A 17,034-nucleotide genomic window follows, 5' to 3' on the forward strand; every position below is an offset into this window, starting at 1 on the left:
CATGTGGGCGCGTGTGTGCCTGTTCACCAACGCGAAAGCGTGCGCGTTCACGCACCCAAATCCAGCCAAATCGGCAACAGAGGCGCGTAACACCCTCCTGTCCCTAATTCCCCCGAGACGGCTGACTAAAGTTGTCGAACTGGAGCATCCTATCGGATGCAACTCCAGCTCGACCTAAAAATCACATGCACACTCCGGACAGTATTAACTCATGCCACTTCATAAACACACATTCACACACACCTACACATCCACCTACCTCTCAGTCTGTAACCTCCAGCCTTCATCGCCTCCCTGCAGAAACACAAGCAGAAAGGATAGTCACAGACCCTATGTACACTCACAAAAGGGGCCACAGCCCTATGCGCACGGAGGAGACAATGCAGGAGATGGCACAGGTGCAATGCAGGAAACACATTTTACCAAGCGATGAGAATCACAGCAGGACTACCATCTACTGCATAATAACTATGTATAAGGGTCATCCCTTTCATCATTCTTGGCCGACAAGACACAGCAAGGTGGAACCCCTGAGGGTACCTTTTGGGTATATAAACCCCATATCTTGGCTGGGACAGGCGGAGGAGAGAGCCTTCCATGCTGACACACTGACGCGAGACTCTGAGGTTCCTGAATGCAGACACTACAGCTCGCAGTGGTCTGACATCCCTCGCAGGGTGTCCATCTCGAGACCAAGATGGGGTCCTACATTCTCTCACACCAGGTTATGGGATTGGTTCGATCCTAGGATTTTTGGCTATACACTTACAGAAATGCTAGGTACATTTAGGTACATCTAGTTAGGGTCTGCATCATAGGAGTACACATTATTACTATCATGTATTTATGTGCCTGCATATATTAATTGTTTTAGCACTATTGTAGAAACCTACCATTCATCTACTCTGTTGGTGCTTATAATCCTTTACATCTGTTTCTGTCTTATGGTTGTTACACCACACAGTGGAGAGGTGTGGTGCAGCGGCCAGGGCTCCTCAAAATTGTTGCTTTCTTGAAACTTGAATGTTTCCCGGTTTTATGGTATTTATTTTTTTAACATTTCTGTCTGTACTTATCCATATTTATTTTGTTGGCCATCTTATCTGTATTTATCTATATTTATTTTGTGTTTTGCACATAAATGAAGGTGTAAAAGTCTACATTTCCATATTTATTTAAATGATAGACGCACACTCATACTTTGATATATGTCGTGTTTTAGCTATTTAAGCTGCTAAATATTACATAACAAGACATCCACTGGGAAATTCTAGCATTATACCACAAATGTATACTGACATATACCGTTATTCAAAGAAGTATCATTTGTTTTTTCGTTTCCCATGCTGTCCATCTGCTCAGCTGTTGGGCTATAATTCATGAGAATGTGTTAAAGTAGCGGAGAACCAAGATATACCGCTCTTACGTAAGACCCAACACGTGTATGAGGGTTTTTAATTTGGGACAAATCGGTACGTGACCTGCATACCCTAGTTATGCAGGACAAGTGATCTTTCCCCTTGTGATTGAGATATAATTCATGAGAGACAGCACGGATTGTCACTTAAAAGCAGCACCATTTCTGTATTTATCCACTTTTAAAAATAAATGCAGACAGAAAACACCTTGTTTTCTGTTTGTAATTAACTGTAAAAATCCGTAAAGACGTAAAATAGGGAGCCTTAATTATGATCTGCAGTGTTTGCAGTGGCTGTAAATGACTCCATTAGTAACATTTTAGTCGGGAGTACTGGACACCAAGCCTGTGAAGTAGCATGAATGTCGGTAAGAGTTGTATATCTAGACAGCCCCTGTACTATCTGTCGCCAGTCACCTGTAACCCCCATTTTCTTGGGAGTACAGGCTGCAGAATGTGACTGCCAAAAAGGCCAGCTGGCCCGTCCAGGTGACCTTCGAAAAGTGTTCACTTTCATCCATCTCTCTGAGGGGAACACAAAGCCAGCCCATTGGGTGGTCTGCAGTGTCTGTCCATAGATGGTGGCCTTTAAACTTGTCTTAGTACTTCTGCAACACGAATGTCCCATTCATCAACAGCCCTGTAACCGCAGAACAATCCTTGTCCTGAAGAGCCCATTCACAAAGAAATAGGATATGGGTTGAAACACATAGAACTTCTGTGAGCACCAAGTTCCTTATAGATCAAGGCAGGAATATCCACACAGCAGCTACCAGGTGCACTGGCATTGCAGCGTTCTCCTCAAAAGCACACTCATTAAAAAAAAAAGAACAGGCTCATAAGGCCCTCCTTAACAATGACTACTAAATTCTGATTTGCTCAGCTGAAAGTCTGGATCAAAAGAGAGAATTTTTAGTACCCCTGGTATTTCCTAATTTCCTGGTTTCACAGTCCAGCTCAGAATGGTCTGGATTGACCCCGCTCATGGAGTTGCAAGTAGCAAAGATACTGGTACCTTTAGGCGAAGAGGAGGGGTGTAAATACCAGGCACATTTTAATTCTTCTCATACAGAGGACTCATTTAAAGGAAACTTGTGCTAAATAGAAGAGAGAATATTTTGTAAAACCATCACACAGATGTTCTCACAAATGGGGATGTGTCACATGCATGCATATTCAGAGTGGTAAAAAATGTATGCTTACATAAAACATTTATTAAGTATCCATTTACTTTTTGTGGATAAAATATTCAAATACAAAATATTATTTGAGACTTTGGGTGTTGTGAGTTTTTTTTCGATTGAACCTTAATTGAATGTTCTTGTGTACTATTATATATGCACATATGAATATCCCAGTGTGTCTGCTAATGTTGTGTGACTTTGTCTACTGCATTATTATTGGCTGGTTTAAGACTAACTGAGGTTATATATTCAGTGAAGATTGAAAAAGACACAACAATATACTTCATCCATGACAGGGCCCTTTGGACCATAAAGGGGAGTAATGTGGTTGATGGCTAGGAATGGGGTGAGGGGCTACTATTCAGAGAGCCCGCCTTCAGTCCAATACCAATATTTGTGAGATATGAGAGACTCAGGTCCCTCGCCCCATTCTGCGGGAGGTACCCATTATTTTGTGTTACGTCAGTTTAAAGAGGTCAGCAAGGATGTGAGGGTGAATGGTGCAAAGGTTTTTTTCATTTATGTTCCAGTGATGTAAAAAGTATGGTTTACTTTCCTTTTCTGGGAATGTCACCACCTTATATTTTTCCTCTTCAAACCCAGTTTTCCCCTCCATTGCCAACATGTGCTTCATACATGTTACTTGTGTGAGCTAGTGTTAAAAATGAATTTTTTGCATTTGGTGCCTGACTCTAAGAGAGTTCAATCTCTTTCCACTCTTCATCTGCAGGCGAGGGTACGGATGGTCATCGCCTACCTCTTCGCTCAGCTGAGCCTCTGGTCACGTGGTATGCCTGGGGGACTCCTAGTACTGGGATCAGCCAACGTGGACGAGAGGTGAGTAAGATCTTATTGGGATGAGTCCGTGTGAGCAAGCGACATGGATGCTGCCTTTTACGCCTGTCATTGAGATCAATTTGGATTACCTTAAAGAAATGGTCCAGCATTGCTGCTTTACCGCAGGGTTTCCAGATTATCATCCCCGTTGATTCATGCCACAATCACATCCCCATTGATGCTTGACACTTGGGGAATCTGTGGCAATCCAGGCATAGCACATTGTTACTTTTTCTGTTGATGTGTTTCCAAAATCTCATGCACAGGAGTTTCTTCCCTGTCTTGGTCAACACATCTGTGCACACGAGTAACCAACGAGTGACCATTTCTGATGCCCTTGGTCTGCAGAGAGGCCTTGTCAATGCCAGAGCAGCCATGGACTAGATCCCTTTATAGTAAAATTCATTATCTGAGGCCTGTTTATTGTGTTTGGAACCTAAAGTAACCTGGTTTATCTAGGCTCTCCCAGGGCTGCTCGCCAACGTTGGTCTGAGTGAGCTTAACCTAGGTGTACGAAGAGGAAGATCAGAAGGTGTGCATGGGTTTGCGCTTTTGATCATGCCGCATTGATGACCCGCCACCTCGAACTGTACAGTTGTGAACGTGCATTACTCAGATGAAAGTGGAGCCCAAATATAACATAGGCATTGTTTACAAACCATTGGCACTGGATGGAAACTTCTAAGGTCTTAATTATTGTTCAGAAGGGCTTGGAATTAGGATCAATGCTATGTGAATAGATTCATGTCAGTAACTGCTTAGAGGATCAGGGATAGGATGATTTACAAACTTTGACTAAATGGATTGGGCCATTTTAGAAGACGTGGATTTAACCAACTAGATACACGCACTTCCACATAAAACAAGTAATATGCATGTCTATGTCATGAGCTACAGTATGGATCCTGGACTCTTTCCACCCAACTGAAATTTCCTTTACCGATCAAGATTTGCTCAGCTGTGTTCTAAATAGATCCCTTTTAAAAACACCTCTCAAAATGTATTGGGAAATCCCAAAGCATATCAGGAAATACAGTAACGAAGAGTGAATTAAGTTCCAACTACGGTGGGCAAGTGAGTAACTCTTGCATGCAATAAAAGAATCAGTCGGTGCCAGTCTTGCAAATTATGCAACTGGAAACTTTATGGTTCAGACTCACAGTGAAGGAGTTGAGACAAAGGAGAGACAGTGTCCATAACATTAGATTAAAAAAACATGCAGAAGATGTTACAGACAGAGATTAGGCAGGTGAATAAAATATACTCCTAAAATTTAAATAGTCAGGTTGAGCAGAGTTTATTACAATGCTTAAAGAAGTTCAAGAAACGAACTCATCCCATCTTACAGGATCCTGAGCGACCACAAAAAAGGCTTTTTGAACTGCAGAAAGCCCCATATTGCTATTCAGTAACTTATTACTGAATTGTAAAATGGGTTTGTGATTCGGTATTTGGACGGGGAGTGTTAAGGGCATCCCTTCCTAATAGAGATTCGCAGTGGTATGTGTGAATGTATTGCGACTAAATGCGGTACCAAAACATTCACATTTTAGAGCCTACTTCAAGTAGGTGGTAACCTATTTGCAAACGGGAACGTGTCCCCTTTGTGAATGGTCTAACAACTTTTCTTAAGAGCAGGCAGTGGTCCCACAAATCAGTGCCTACTCTTAAAAAATTAGAAATAAACTGGCTCCATTTAAAAAAAAATTGCCTTATTTAAAAACTATCACAGATATGGTGGTCTGACGACCCAAGCAGGCCACCATACCTGTGATTTTTAGCGATTCACAATGGGTCACAAATAGGGACCTACCTCATGAATATTAATGAGGTAGGTCTATTTGAGACTCACTGGAAATCGCTAAATGTATGTGTGAAACACACATTTGTACATAGCTGTTTGTGATTTCCAAATAGCGAATCACAAAAAATTGCTATTTAGTCATTACAAATCTAAAGCTATGTACATCTGTCCCTAGTTTTTGCACCACGTTGAGTGCTGGAATAGAGTAAACTTGTGGCTGGATTTGTGTGGCTGGTGGTAATTCACCAGTCTCAGCAGTAGGTAGATTGATGAGATAGTAATTATTTTCCTATGTTGGGGAAAGGAGGAGGTAATTGTAGAGTCTCCGACGGCATCCAGTGAGTGGCATGGGTTTCAAACTAGGATAGACCACCCTTTGTGTGAGTCAGACAGGGTTATTTCTCGAACCTTAACATCTAGTGATTGAAGCTGGTAGATACAGCGGCAGACTGACTTTTGTGTGGGTTAAAGCAGTTGAATTTGAATATCCTAATACCTCTCACCAAGGCATTCCAACCATAGCAACCTCCTCTCGGGTTGCACTGTGAGGCAGGTTATCCCACAAGCAACACTCAGTTTAAAACCTCTGTGACAGTATTTGCATTAGGGTGAGTCACTAAAACAGATCAAAATGCAAAGGAACCCAGTGGTAGCTCCTCTGCTTTTTAGTAGTGAAATAAAGGAAAAATAAAATAATAACTCAACGTTATTATCATCTTATTTGTTCCTGATACTGTAGCTTTGCAGGGCGGGGCTGCACCTGTGACAGAGTACCAGGAGGAGGAGTAGTTTGCACACTCCAAGTGTGCATAAATGTTTGGCCGGCCGTCTAATGACGGCTACACATTCATGCACACTTTGCATGCTCTCCACTCAAGCTGCATTACAGCCTGGGCGTAGTACATGCCCAGGATCTCATTCCCTGGTTGAGCGCCGAACCACAGTGCTCAGAACAATGACAACTCTGTATTGCAGCACTATGATTGGTCAGAGGAGCCTGGGTGCTTCCTTCCTATTCCTTACCCACACGAGGAGAGTCTGATGAGAGATGCGGCGATAAGATAAGTGCTTTTTTGTCTTAATTTCAGATCGCCCCCCCCCACACCACGCCTCCCGCCCCGTAAATCCCGATCCGTGCCGGCTGCCACTGAAGGAACTTAATTCACAACCCCAATAGTTCCAACCTGTTCACCATTTAAGCTCAGTTATTTCATCAACACCAAGCAGGCTGGTTCTCCACAAAAAATAGGGCACAGTCTAAGATATTCTTTATGCTGTTTACAGGGATATCAAGTCCTACGTCCTTACCTCTCCTAACTAGTTGCATCAGTTTTTAGGTTTTGCCTAGCGAAAGCTGCGCTCTGCGCAGCTTTTCGCGCAGGCGAAATCCTGTTGAGAACTGTAGGGTGCTTTGGGTCGGCCCTCGTCATTGATTGGCTGGCTCCGTAAACGGAGCCTTGCCATTGGACGAGGGGCCTGTCCGTCAATGCCGGACCAGACACGGGGGCGTTCCTGACATTCTTTTCCTTTTGCCGACGTCACGCGACGCCGGGAACGCCCCCGAGTCTGTTCCGGCATTGCCGGCACCTCCCTTGCTCTACTGTCATCACCACAACACTGCGCCCATTTTATCCCAAGCTAAACACTCGGAGAGGCGCAGTGACCGGGTCTTTGAAGGCCGCTCTCCCAATGAAAACAAGTTTTCTCTCCGAGTCAGCACGAGCAGGAAGACGAGCAGCGCGCCTCCCAGCTGGCCTCTCGCATCAGCATCCAGAGCTGCCCTGCGCGGTGTGTAGCTTCAGTGGAGCTTCAGAGTGCAGAGTGGAGCTTCAGAGTGGAGCTTCAGAGTGGAGCTTCAGAGTGGAGCTTCAGAGTGGAGCTTCAGAGTGGAGCTTCAGAGTGCAGCTTCAGAGTGGAGCTTCAGAGTGGAGCTTCAGAGTGCAGAGTGGAGCTTCAGAGTGCAGATTCAGAGTGGAGCTTCAGAGTGCAGAGTGGAGCTTCAGAGTGCAGATTCAGAGTGGAGCTTCAGAGTGCAGAGTGGAGCTTCAGAGTGGAGCTTCAGAGTGCAGAGTGGAGCTTCAGAGTGCAGAGTGGAGCTTCAGAGTGGAGCTTCAGAGTGCAGAGTGGAGCTTCAGAGTGCAGAGTGGAGCTTCAGAGTGGAGCTTCAGAGTGCAGAGTGGAGCTTCAGAGTGGAGCTTCAGAGTGCAGAGTGGAGCTTCAGAGTGGAGCTTCAGAGTGCAGAGTGGAGCTTCAGAGTGGAGCTTCAGAGTGCAGAGTGGAGCTTCAGAGTGCAGAGTGGAGCTTCAGAGTGGAGCTTCAGAGTGGAGCTTCAGAGTGGAGCTTCAGAGTGGAGCTTCAGAGTGGAGCTTCAGAGTGGAGCTTCAGAGTGGAGCTTCAGAGTGCAGAGTGGAGCTTCAGAGTGCAGAGTGGAGCTTCAGAGTGCAGAGTGGAGCTTCAGAGTGGAGCTTCAGAGTGCAGAGTGGAGCTTCAGAGTGCAGAGTGGAGCTTCAGAGTGGAGCTTCAGAGTGGAGCTTCAGAGTGGAGCTTCAGAGTGGAGCTTCAGAGTGGAGCTTCAGAGTGGAGCTTCAGAGTGGAGCTTCAGAGTGGAGCTTCAGAGTGGAGAGTGGAGCTTCAGAGTGGAGCTTCAGAGTGGAGCTTCAGAGTGGAGCTTCAGAGTGGAGCTTCAGAGTGGAGCTTCAGAGTGCAGAGTGGAGCTTCAGAGTGCAGAGTGGAGCTTCAGAGTGCAGATTCAGAGTGGAGCTTCAGAGTGCAGAGTGGAGCTTCAGAGTGCAGATTCAGAGTGGAGCTTCAGAGTGCAGAGTGGAGCTTCAGAGTGCAGAGTGGAGCTTCAGAGTGGAGCTTCAGAGTGGAGCTTCAGAGTGGAGCTTCAGAGTGGAGCTTCAGAGTGGAGCTTCAGAGTGGAGCTTCAGAGTGGAGCTTCAGAGTGGAGCTTCAGAGTGGAGCTTCAGAGTGGAGCTTCAGAGTGGAGCTTCAGAGTGCAGAGTGGAGCTTCAGAGTGCAGAGTGGAGCTTCAGAGTGGAGCTTCAGAGTGGAGCTTCAGAGTGCAGAGTGGAGCTTCAGAGTGCAGAGTGGAGCTTCAGAGTGGAGCTTCAGAGTGGAGCTTCAGAGTGCAGATTCAGAGTGGAGCTTCAGAGTGGAGCTTCAGAGTGCAGATTCAGAGTGGAGCTTCAGAGTGCAGCTTCAGAGTGCAGATTCAGAGTGGAGCTTCAGAGTGCAGAGTGGAGCTTCAGAGTGCAGATTCAGAGTGGAGCTTCAGAGTGCAGAGTGGAGCTTCAGAGTGGAGCTTCAGAGTGCAGAGTGGAGCTTCAGAGTGCAGAGTGGAGCTTCAGAGTGGAGCTTCAGAGTGCAGAGTGGAGCTTCAGAGTGGAGCTTCAGAGTGCAGAGTGGAGCTTCAGAGTGGAGCTTCAGAGTGCAGAGTGGAGCTTCAGAGTGGAGCTTCAGAGTGGAGCTTCAGAGTGGAGCTTCAGAGTGGAGCTTCAGAGTGGAGCTTCAGAGTGGAGCTTCAGAGTGCAGAGTGGAGCTTCAGAGTGGAGCTTCAGAGTGGAGCTTCAGAGTGGAGCTTCAGAGTGGAGCTTCAGAGTGGAGCTGCAGAGTGCAGAGTGGAGCTTCAGAGTGCAGAGTGGAGCTTCAGAGTGCAGAGTGGAGCTTCAGAGTGGAGCTTCAGAGTGCAGAGTGGAGCTTCAGAGTGCAGAGTGGAGCTTCAGAGTGGAGCTTCAGAGTGCAGAGTGGAGCTTCAGAGTGGAGCTTCAGAGTGCAGAGTGGAGCTTCAGAGTGGAGCTTCAGAGTGCAGAGTGGAGCTTCAGAGTGGAGCTTCAGAGTGCAGAGTGGAGCTTCAGAGTGGAGCTTCAGAGTGGAGCTTCAGAGTGGAGCTTCAGAGTGGAGCTTCAGAGTGGAGCTTCAGAGTGGAGCTTCAGAGTGGAGCTTCAGAGTGGAGAGTGGAGCTTCAGAGTGGAGCTTCAGAGTGGAGCTTCAGAGTGGAGCTTCAGAGTGGAGCTTCAGAGTGGAGCTTCAGAGTGCAGAGTGGAGCTTCAGAGTGCAGAGTGGAGCTTCAGAGTGCAGATTCAGAGTGGAGCTTCAGAGTGCAGAGTGGAGCTTCAGAGTGCAGATTCAGAGAGGAGCTTCAGAGTGGAGCTTCAGAGTGGAGCTTCAGAGTGCAGAGTGGAGCTTCAGAGTGGAGCTTCAGAGTGGAGCTTCAGAGTGGAGCTTCAGAGTGGAGCTTCAGAGTGGAGCTTCAGAGTGGAGCTTCAGAGTGGAGCTTCAGAGTGCAGAGTGGAGCTTCAGAGTGCAGAGTGGAGCTTCAGAGTGGAGCTTCAGAGTGGAGCTTCAGAGTGGAGCTTCAGAGTGGAGCTTCAGAGTGGAGCTTCAGAGTGCAGAGTGGAGCTTCAGAGTGCAGAGTGGAGCTTCAGAGTGGAGCTTCAGAGTGCAGAGTGGAGCTTCAGAGTGCAGAGTGGAGCTTCAGAGTGCAGATTCAGAGTGGAGCTTCAGAGTGCAGAGTGGAGCTTCAGAGTGCAGAGTGGAGCTTCAGAGTGCAGATTCAGAGTGGAGCTTCAGAGTGCAGAGTGGAGCTTCAGAGTGGAGCTTCAGAGTGGAGCTTCAGAGTGGAGCTTCAGAGTGGAGCTTCAGAGTGGAGCTTCAGAGTGGAGCTTCAGAGTGGAGCTTCAGAGTGCAGATTCAGAGTGGAGCTTCAGAGTGCAGAGTGGAGCTTCAGAGTGCAGATTCAGAGTGGAGCTTCAGAGTGCAGAGTGGAGCTTCAGAGTGGAGCTTCAGAGTGCAGAGTGGAGCTTCAGAGTGCAGAGTGGAGCTTCAGAGTGGAGCTTCAGAGTGCAGAGTGGAGCTTCAGAGTGGAGCTTCAGAGTGCAGAGTGGAGCTTCAGAGTGGAGCTTCAGAGTGCAGAGTGGAGCTTCAGAGTGGAGCTTCAGAGTGCAGAGTGGAGCTTCAGAGTGGAGCTTCAGAGTGGAGCTTCAGAGTGGAGCTTCAGAGTGGAGCTTCAGAGTGGAGCTTCAGAGTGGAGCTTCAGAGTGGAGCTTCAGAGTGGAGCTTCAGAGTGGAGCTTCAGAGTGGAGCTTCAGAGTGGAGCTGCAGAGTGCAGAGTGGAGCTTCAGAGTGCAGAGTGGAGCTTCAGAGTGCAGAGTGGAGCTTCAGAGTGGAGCTTCAGAGTGCAGAGTGGAGCTTCAGAGTGCAGAGTGGAGCTTCAGAGTGCAGAGTGGAGCTTCAGAGTGGAGCTTCAGAGTGCAGAGTGGAGCTTCAGAGTGGAGCTTCAGAGTGCAGAGTGGAGCTTCAGAGTGGAGCTTCAGAGTGGAGCTTCAGAGTGCAGAGTGGAGCTTCAGAGTGGAGCTTCAGAGTGCAGAGTGGAGCTTCAGAGTGGAGCTTCAGAGTGGAGCTTCAGAGTGCAGAGTGGAGCTTCAGAGTGCAGATTCAGAGTGGAGCTTCAGAGTGCAGAGTGGAGCTTCAGAGTGGAGCTTCAGAGTGCAGAGTGGAGCTTCAGAGTGGAGCTTCAGAGTGGAGCTTCAGAGTGGAGCTTCAGAGTGGAGCTTCAGAGTGGAGCTTCAGAGTGGAGCTTCAGAGTGGAGCTTCAGAGTGGAGCTTCAGAGTGGAGCTTCAGAGTGGAGCTTCAGAGTGGAGCTTCAGAGTGCAGAGTGGAGCTTCAGAGTGCAGATTCAGAGTGGAGCTTCAGAGTGCAGAGTGGAGCTTCAGAGTGGAGCTTCAGAGTGCAGAGTGGAGCTTCAGAGTGGAGCTTCAGAGTGGAGCTTCAGAGTGGAGCTTCAGAGTGGAGCTTCAGAGTGGAGCTTCAGAGTGGAGCTTCAGAGTGGAGCTTCAGAGTGCAGAGTGGAGCTTCAGAGTGCAGAGTGGAGCTTCAGAGTGCAGAGTGGAGCTTCAGAGTGGAGCTTCAGAGTGGAGCTTCAGAGTGGAGCTTCAGAGTGGAGCTTCAGAGTGGAGCTTCAGAGTGGAGCTTCAGAGTGGAGCTTCAGAGTGGAGCTTCAGAGTGGAGCTTCAGAGTGGAGCTTCAGAGTGGAGCTTCAGAGTGGAGCTTCAGAGTGGAGCTTCAGAGTGGAGCTTCAGAGTGGAGAGTGGAGCTTCAGAGTGGAGCTTCAGAGTGGAGCTTCAGAGTGCAGAGTGGAGCTTCAGAGTGCAGAGTGGAGCTTCAGAGTGCAGATTCAGAGTGGAGCTTCAGAGTGCAGAGTGGAGCTTCAGAGTGCAGATTCAGAGTGGAGCTTCAGAGTGCAGAGTGGAGCTTCAGAGTGGAGCTTCAGAGTGCAGAGTGGAGCTTCAGAGTGGAGCTTCAGAGTGGAGCTTCAGAGTGGAGCTTCAGAGTGGAGCTTCAGAGTGGAGCTTCAGAGTGGAGCTTCAGAGTGGAGCTTCAGAGTGGAGCTTCAGAGTGGAGCTTCAGAGTGCAGAGTGGAGCTTCAGAGTGCAGATTCAGAGTGGAGCTTCAGAGTGCAGAGTGGAGCTTCAGAGTGCAGATTCAGAGTGGAGCTTCAGAGTGCAGAGTGGAGCTTCAGAGTGGAGCTTCAGAGTGCAGAGTGGAGCTTCAGAGTGGAGCTTCAGAGTGGAGCTTCAGAGTGGAGCTTCAGAGTGGAGCTTCAGAGTGCAGAGTGGAGCTTCAGAGTGCAGAGTGGAGCTTCAGAGTGGAGCTTCAGAGTGGAGCTTCAGAGTGGAGCTTCAGAGTGGAGCTTCAGAGTGCAGAGTGGAGCTTCAGAGTGCAGAGTGGAGCTTCAGAGTGGAGCTTCAGAGTGCAGAGTGGAGCTTCAGAGTGCAGAGTGGAGCTTCAGAGTGCAGATTCAGAGTGGAGCTTCAGAGTGCAGAGTGGAGCTTCAGAGTGGAGCTTCAGAGTGGAGCTTCAGAGTGGAGCTTCAGAGTGGAGCTTCAGAGTGGAGCTTCAGAGTGGAGCTTCAGAGTGGAGCTTCAGAGTGGAGCTTCAGAGTGCAGATTCAGAGTGCAGCTTCAGAGTGGAGCTTCAGAGTGGAGCTGCAGAGTGGAGCTTCAGAGTGGAGCTTCAGAGTGCAGATTCAGAGTGGAGCTTCAGAGTGCAGAGTGGAGCTTCAGAGTGCAGATTCAGAGTGGAGCTTCAGAGTGCAGAGTGGAGCTTCAGAGTGGAGCTTCAGAGTGCAGAGTGGAGCTTCAGAGTGCAGAGTGGAGCTTCAGAGTGGAGCTTCAGAGTGCAGAGTGGAGCTTCAGAGTGGAGCTTCAGAGTGCAGAGTGGAGCTTCAGAGTGGAGCTTCAGAGTGGAGCTTCAGAGTGGAGCTTCAGAGTGGAGCTTCAGAGTGCAGAGTGGAGCTTCAGAGTGGAGCTTCAGAGTGGAGCTTCAGAGTGGAGCTTCAGAGTGGAGCTTCAGAGTGGAGCTTCAGAGTGGAGCTTCAGAGTGGAGCTTCAGAGTGGAGCTTCAGAGTGGAGCTGCAGAGTGCAGAGTGGAGCTTCAGAGTGCAGAGTGGAGCTTCAGAGTGCAGAGTGGAGCTTCAGAGTGCAGAGTGGAGCTTCAGAGTGGAGCTTCAGAGTGCAGAGTGGAGCTTCAGAGTGGAGCTTCAGAGTGCAGAGTGGAGCTTCAGAGTGGAGCTTCAGAGTGCAGAGTGGAGCTTCAGAGTGGAGCTTCAGAGTGCAGAGTGGAGCTTCAGAGTGGAGCTTCAGAGTGCAGAGTGGAGCTTCAGAGTGGAGCTTCAGAGTGCAGAGTGGAGCTTCAGAGTGGAGCTTCAGAGTGGAGCTTCAGAGTGCAGAGTGGAGCTTCAGAGTGGAGCTTCAGAGTGGAGCTTCAGAGTGGAGCTTCAGAGTGCAGATTCAGAGTGGAGCTTCAGAGTGCAGAGTGGAGCTTCAGAGTGGAGCTTCAGAGTGCAGAGTGGAGCTTCAGAGTGGAGCTTCAGAGTGGAGCTTCAGAGTGGAGCTTCAGAGTGGAGCTTCAGAGTGGAGCTTCAGAGTGGAGCTTCAGAGTGGAGCTTCAGAGTGCAGCTTCAGAGTGGAGCTTCAGAGTGCAGAGTGGAGCTTCAGAGTGCAGATTCAGAGTGGAGCTTCAGAGTGCAGAGTGGAGCTTCAGAGTGGAGCTTCAGAGTGCAGAGTGGAGCTTCAGAGTGGAGCTTCAGAGTGCAGAGTGGAGCTTCAGAGTGGAGCTTCAGAGTGCAGAGTGGAGCTTCAGAGTGGAGCTTCAGAGTGGAGCTTCAGAGTGGAGCTTCAGAGTGGAGCTTCAGAGTGGAGCTTCAGAGTGGAGCTTCAGAGTGGAGCTTCAGAGTGCAGATTCAGAGTGCAGAGTGGAGCTTCAGAGTGCAGAGTGGAGCTTCAGAGTGCAGAGTGGAGCTTCAGAGTGCAGAGTGGAGCTTCAGAGTGGAGCTTCAGAGTGGAGCTTCAGAGTGGAGCTTCAGAGTGGAGCTTCAGAGTGGAGCTTCAGAGTGGAGCTTCAGAGTGGAGATTCAGAGTGGAGATTCAGAGTGGAGCTTCAGAGTGGAGATTCAGAGTGGAGCTTCAGAGTGCAGAGTGGAGCTGCAGATTCAGAGTGGAGCTGCAGAGTGCAGATTCAGAGTGCAGAGTGGAGCTTCAGAGTGCAGATTCAGAGTGGAGCATCAGAGTGCAGATTCAGAGTGGAGCTTCAGAGTGCAGAGTGGAGCTTCAGAGTGCAGATTCAGAGTGGAGCTTCAGAGTGCAGAGTGGAGCTTCAGAATGGAGCTTCAGAGTGCAGATTCAGAGTGCAGAGTGGAGCTTCAGAGTGCAGAGTGGAGCTTCAGAGTGCAGAGTGGAGCTTCAGAGTGCAGAGTGGAGCTTCAGAGTGGAGCTTCAGAGTGGAGCTTCAGAGTGGAGCTTCAGAGTGGAGCTTCAGAGTGGAGCTTCAGAGTGGAGCTTCAGAGTGGAGCTTCAGAGTGGAGCTTCAGAGTGGAGATTCAGAGTGGAGATTCAGAGTGGAGCTTCAGAGTGGAGCTTCAGAGTGGAGCTTCAGAGTGGAGATTCAGAGTGGAGATTCAGAGTGGAGCTTCAGAGTGCAGAGTGGAGCTGCAGATTCAGAGTGGAGCTGCAGAGTGCAGATTCAGAGTGCAGAGTGGAGCTTCAGAGTGCAGATTCAGAGTGGAGCATCAGAGTGCAGATTCAGAGTGGAGCTTCAGAGTGCAGAGTGGAGCTTCAGAGTGCAGATTCAGAGTGGAGCTTCAGAGTGCAGAGTGGAGCTTCAGAGTGCAGATTCAGAGTGGAGCTTCAGAGTGCAGAGTGGAGCTTCAGAGTGGAGCTTCAGAGTGCAGAGTGGAGCTTCAGAGTGCAGAGTGGAGCTTCAGAGTGGAGCTTCAGAGTGCAGAGTGGAGCTTCAGAGTGCAGAGTGGAGCTTCAGAGTGCAGAGTGGAGCTTCAGAGTGGAGCTTCAGAGTGGAGCTTCAGAGTGGAGCTTCAGAGTGGAGCATCAGAGTGGAGCATCAGAGTGGAGCATCAGAGTGGAGCTTCAGAGTGGAGCTTCAGAGTGGAGCTTCAGAGTGGAGCTTCAGAGTGGAGCTTCAGAGTGGAGCTTCAGAGTGGAGCTTCAGAGTGGAGCTTCAGAGTGGAGCTTCAGAGTGGAGCTTCAGAGTGGAGCATCAGAGTGCAGAGTGGAGCTTCAGAGTGCAGAGTGGAGCTTCAGAGTGCAGATTCAGAGTGGAGCTTCAGAGTGCAGAGTGGAGCTTCAGAGTGCAGAGTGGAGCTTCAGAGTGCAGATTCAGAGTGGAGCTTCAGAGTGCAGAGTGGAGCTTCAGAGTGCAGAGTGGAGCTTCAGAGTGCAGATTCAGAGTGCAGAGTGGAGCTTCAGAGTGGAGCTTCAGAGTGGAGCTTCAGAGTGGAGCTTCAGAGTGGAGCTTCAGAGTGGAGCTTCAGAGTGGAGCTTCAGAGTGGAGCTTCAGAGTGGAGCTTCAGAGTGCAGATTCAGAGTGCAGATTCAGAGTGGAGCTTCAGAGTGCAGAGTGGAGCTTCAGAGTGCAGATTCAGAGTGGAGCTTCAGAGTGCAGATTCAGAGTGGAGCTTCAGAGTGCAGATTCAGAGTGGAGCTTCAGAGTGCAGATTCAGAGTGGAGCTTCAGAGTGCAGATTCAGAGTGGAGCTTCAGAGTGGAGCTTCAGAGTGGAGCTTCAGAGTGGAGCTTCAGAGTGGAGCTTCAGAGTGGAGCTTCAGAGTGGAGCTTCAGAGTGGAGCTTCAGAGTGGAGCTTCAGAGTGGAGCTTCAGAGTGGAGCTTCAGAGTGCAGAGTGGAGCTTCAGAGTGCAGAGTGGAGCTTCAGAGTGGAGCTTCAGAGTGCAGAGTGGAGCTTCAGAGTGCAGAGTGGAGCTTCAGAGTGCAGAGTGGAGCTTCAGAGTGGAGCTTCAGAGTGGAGCTTCAGAGTGGAGCTTCAGAGTGGAGCTTCAGAGTGGAGCTTCAGAGTGGAGCTTCAGAGTGGAGCTTCAGAGTGGAGCTTCAGAGTGCAGAGTGGAGCTTCAGAGTGCAGAGTGGAGCTTCAGAGTGGAGCTTCAGAGTGCAGAGTGGAGCTTCAGAGTGCAGAGTGGAGCTTCAGAGTGCAGATTCAGAGTGGAGCTTCAGAGTGCAGAGTGGAGCTTCAGAGTGGAGCTTCAGAGTGGAGCTTCAGAGTGGAGCTTCAGAGTGGAGCTTCAGAGTGGAGCTTCAGAGTGCAGATTCAGAGTGGAGCTTCAGAGTGGAGCTTCAGAGTGGAGCTTCAGAGTGGAGCTTCAGAGTGGAGCTTCAGAGTGGAGCTTCAGAGTGGAGCTTCAGAGTGGAGCTTCAGAGTGGAGCTTCAGAGTGGAGCTTCAGAGTGGAGCTTCAGAGTGGAGCTTCAGAGTGGAGCTTCAGAGTGGAGCTTCAGAGTGCAGATTCAGAGTGGAGCTTCAGAGTGCAGAGTGGAGCTTCAGAGTGCAGAGTGGAGCTTCAGAGTGGAGCTTCAGAGTGCAGAGTGGAGCTTCAGAGTGGAGCTTCAGAGTGCAGAGTGGAGCTTCAGAGTGGAGCTTCAGAGTGGAGCTTCAGAGTGGAGCTTCAGAGTGGAGCTTCAGAGTGGAGCTTCAGAGTGCAGAGTGGAGCTTCAGAGTGGAGCTTCAGAGTGCAGAGTGGAGCTTCAGAGTGCAGAGTGGAGCTTCAGAGTGGAGCTTCAGAGTGGAGCTTCAGAGTGGAGCTTCAGAGTGGAGCTTCAGAGTGCAGAGTGGAGCTTCAGAGTGCAGATTCAGAGTGCAGAGTGGAGCTTCAGAGTGCAGAGTGGAGCTTCAGAGTGCAGATTCAGAGTGGAGCTTCAGAGTGCAGAGTGGAGCTTCAGAGTGGAGCTTCAGAGTGGAGCTTCAGAGTGGAGCTTCAGAGTGGAGCTTGAGAGTGGAGCTTCAGAGTGGAGCTTCAGAGTGGAGCTTCAGAGTGGAGCTTCAGAGTGCAGCTTCAGAGTGGAGCTTCAGAGTGCAGAGTGGAGCTTCAGAGTGCAGATTCAGAGTGGAGCTTCAGAGTGCAGAGTGGAGCTTCAGAGTGGAGCTTCAGAGTGCAGAGTGGAGCTTCAGAGTGGAGCTTCAGAGTGCAGAGTGGAGCTTCAGAGTGGAGCTTCAGAGTGGAGCTTCAGAGTGGAGCTTCAGAGTGGAGCTTCAGAGTGGAGCTTCAGAGTGGAGCTTCAGAGTGGAGCTTCAGAGTGCAGATTCAGAGTGCAGAGTGGAGTTTCAGAGTGCAGAGTGGAGCTTCAGAGTGCAGAGTGGAGCTTCAGAGTGGAGCTTCAGAGTGGAGCTTCAGAGTGGAGCTTCAGAGTGGAGCTTCAGAGTGGAGCTTCAGAGTGGAGCTTCAGAGTGGAGCTTCAGAGTGCAGAGTGGAGCTGCAGATTCAGAGTGGAG

The 17,034-nt window shown here is 49.5% G+C and overlaps 1 protein-coding gene across 2 annotated transcripts in view; it reads left to right on the forward strand.

Annotated features, from left to right (window-relative positions):
• The window catches only part of NADSYN1 (NAD synthetase 1), a 253,280-nt gene that overhangs the window by 204,553 nt on the left and 31,693 nt on the right, over positions 1–17,034 (forward strand). For both annotated transcript variants that reach the window (XM_078684243.1, XM_078684244.1), the window contains one exon: positions 3,332–3,438. In XM_078684243.1, coding sequence (XP_078540369.1) covers positions 3,332–3,438 — 107 coding nt within the window. The remainder of the gene's footprint in view (positions 1–3,331; positions 3,439–17,034) is intronic.

This window comes from Lissotriton helveticus, chromosome 3_2 (assembly GCF_964261635.1).
Source record: "Lissotriton helveticus chromosome 3_2, aLisHel1.1, whole genome shotgun sequence".
NCBI lineage: Eukaryota > Metazoa > Chordata > Amphibia > Caudata > Salamandridae > Lissotriton > Lissotriton helveticus.